At 34.9% G+C, this 3002-nt stretch overlaps 1 protein-coding gene across 1 annotated transcript in view; it reads left to right on the top strand.

The window, feature by feature from the left end:
- The first annotated feature begins 1663 nt into the window (after window positions 1–1663).
- Window positions 1664–3002, top strand: part of LOC144450062 (uncharacterized) — an 8026-nt gene continuing 6687 nt past the window's right edge. Inside the window, exons 1-2 of the mRNA XM_078140628.1 lie at window positions 1664–1736; window positions 2140–2309. Coding sequence (XP_077996754.1) covers window positions 1704–1736; window positions 2140–2309 — 203 coding nt within the window. The 5' untranslated portion in view covers window positions 1664–1703. The remainder of the gene's footprint in view (window positions 1737–2139; window positions 2310–3002) is intronic.

The following is a 3002-nucleotide window of genomic DNA, read 5'->3' as shown; positions in this document are numbered from 1 at the left end:
AACATGCAAATTATCTGTCGACCTTGTATTTATAGTTATCATTAATATTTATGAAGAAATATGATTATTAATTTTTTTATTATTTAGTTGAACGGTTACCTGCGGCCTCAGCTCAGATATCTTTGAAGTGTGGGTTGCCGGTGTCTGAGTAGTTGAACCGCTTGCTTCTTACCTCAGTGGTCAAACCAAGGCACTAACCTAAGTCTTGGTTTGATCAAGTTTACCGCGTTCTGTGTAATAAGAGTGTCATTCACGTTTTGCTGAGGCAGTCCGTTTCCTTATATACCAACACTGAACTCATGAGGGGGTGGGGGGGCTATCGCTGGATCTTTTGAGAGACAAACTTATATATACTTAAAATAACCCAGAAAGCACTCAGAAATCAACCTAAAACGTTTGTTGAACTTGAATCTAAATTCTTAAACTTTGGACAAGCTAATATCAAATACTGACATTTAGCAAACCTGGTTGTTGACGGTAGGTCTACATAATGAAATGTTGTTACCTTTAAGTTTGCTGTGTGATTGTATACGTATTCGTCATACTAGATGCAAAAATGTTTTTCAAACTCTTGGAAATATTATAACCGACGAGTATCTTATCTTGAAGTTGAAGTACAATAAATTAAAATTCCGACCTACCTACATATTTTCTGAGTCACGTTATCAGAAACAATTTTTTTTTGCCTTACATATACTTGCTATTAGTATTACCGGGTATGTTGTCCTCGTTTTCCCCAAGTAGGGCGCCCTCATCGGGCATCATGCATGTTCTTTGGTTCAGCCGAGATAACCACATGATATCGCTCCCTTTCCAGTATTGAATTTGAACCCAATACATGACTGATAATCCATACACTGCCCTCAACCATTAAATGTTGAATTTTAGGTCGAACAAAAGCACTTTGAACTGGAATTCCAGGGACAATTCAACCACGCATGCTCAGATAGGAATAGTCATGTAAACGATTTTACAACAATATCTACAAAGCTTTATTTTCTTACCACCACCACCATCACCACCATGACAGACGTCATTTGTTTTCTCTTTGAAAATATAATCAGCTTTCAAACACCTGTCGTCCTAAGCAGAAAAGTAACCAGATTAGTAGTTACGTATTTATGCAAATTAATCTATGATTTATTTATTTCTTTATAAATATTTTTTTCAGTCGTTTTTTTAGGACTTAGGGCGACTACCAAAGGAAGTATAATCGCACATTCTGTTAAATGTAATGCGATGCGGCTTTAATGGGTATTTTAGGTCATTACCTAAAATTCGGAGATGTTCATAAATGCATGCCATGTCTGCCTTTAATTAGGATAACATGTCTGGCTTACATTTGTGGAGGTAACAGCTGAAAATGACTGGATAACAGCGATTATGTAACGATTGAGTATTAATCCAGTGAAAAAATATATTTTTAAAAGCGCATAACAGTGTTCCACGTACGTTGACATCAAAAGCTCACACTCTGCAAGCCACCATAAAGAGTATTATTTTCGTAACAAATATATCTCATTCAGCAATGCTCAGTATGGTGAGCATATGCTGGAGTTGGCGACCTTAATTTGTAATTAATATTAATTTATTCGCGTCGTAATTTGCATACATAATTATTCATAGTTGTACTGTAGTGTGCAGATTTGGCGCGGATTCTCATATCAATAACAAAGTTACATACAACAATCGGGGTGACAGTCATGGTGAATTTTGGTGAAATGTTCACCGTATACGTAAGTTTATCGATTTTATTTATAGTACAGCATTTCAACTTGACTCTGGTATCAAGTAAGTCTTTCAAATTCAAAGTGATGTGCACAAAATTCGTGAATTTTTTTGAGGAGAATAATATGTTATTTTAACGCCTTCACATTAAGGGACAGGCATTCGTATTATCGTTCTAATGCCTGAGAATGCGACTGTATGTATAGTTTGTTTTATTAATCATCATTATTGTTGTTGTTGTTGTGGTTGTTGTTGTTGTTGTTGTCGCTGCTATTGTGTTTGAATTTTAAAAGCAATCATTTTTTTTCAAAAATAACTCGAGACGCAAACTAAGTTCGCGGTAGTTGTGACTGATACAAGAATTTATAAAAAGCTATAACAAACTAATGCTATTTTTCGTTTATTTGACAGAAAACCAACTCAACGTGTTACAAATTTAGGCGGGAATTAGTGGTACTACTATTAGCAGGTGTCGTATTTCAACATTTCGTAATTTGTAACGCGGCTGTAGATTTAACGGGTCAGGCAGACGAAAATGATCCGAATGCATGTCAGTGGTTCCAACTACACAATGGTGGATGGTAAGTGACTCATGTTATCTCGGTCCATATTTCAGGACAACTCCCTTTACTTCACGAGTCACACAGATGTTACTAAAATTAATAACATATTCAGCATATTCAGCACTATATTTTGGTGAGAAATTTAACATCGTGATTAATTTTGTCATTCTCCTCCAAAACTGGAGTTGAAATCGTCAAAAAGTAAGAAAAAAGAAAATAAGTTGTTTATTTTTAGCGGGATAATATTGTGTTCTGATATTGCTGTTTCAAATATGAGAATGATATAAACAACACATTTTCTAAATGATATATTGATAAAAAAAATGTTGCACGGTAGCTACCATTACCATTTTATTTCAAAATGACGCAAAAATCGGGGGGGGGGGAATGTTTTCCTATTTTGGCGGGAAAGTCTTCAAAATCATATTTTAAACTATAATTTTGATACCACTGTATTCATAAAATTCATTTCTATGGTTGTGCTTCAAAATAAAATTGAAATTTGCCTACAGAGAAGTTAAAAATAGATTTTCAAAAGGAAAACAGGAACTGTGACAAATTTATCACCGACAGTTTTAATTCCATCTCTCTATACGTAGTTATGTCGCTTAGCAGTTATATACATGCTTCAACCTGCAGTGGAACAAAAACGGAAGTCGACATTGAAACAAATATTAACACACTTCGGCAAACGCTTTGCCTTTGGTGGAT

The sequence above is a fragment of the Glandiceps talaboti genome, chromosome 19, assembly GCF_964340395.1.
Source record: "Glandiceps talaboti chromosome 19, keGlaTala1.1, whole genome shotgun sequence".
Classification (NCBI taxonomy): domain Eukaryota; kingdom Metazoa; phylum Hemichordata; class Enteropneusta; family Spengelidae; genus Glandiceps; species Glandiceps talaboti.
This window is presented reverse-complemented; position numbering and strand designations above follow the sequence as displayed.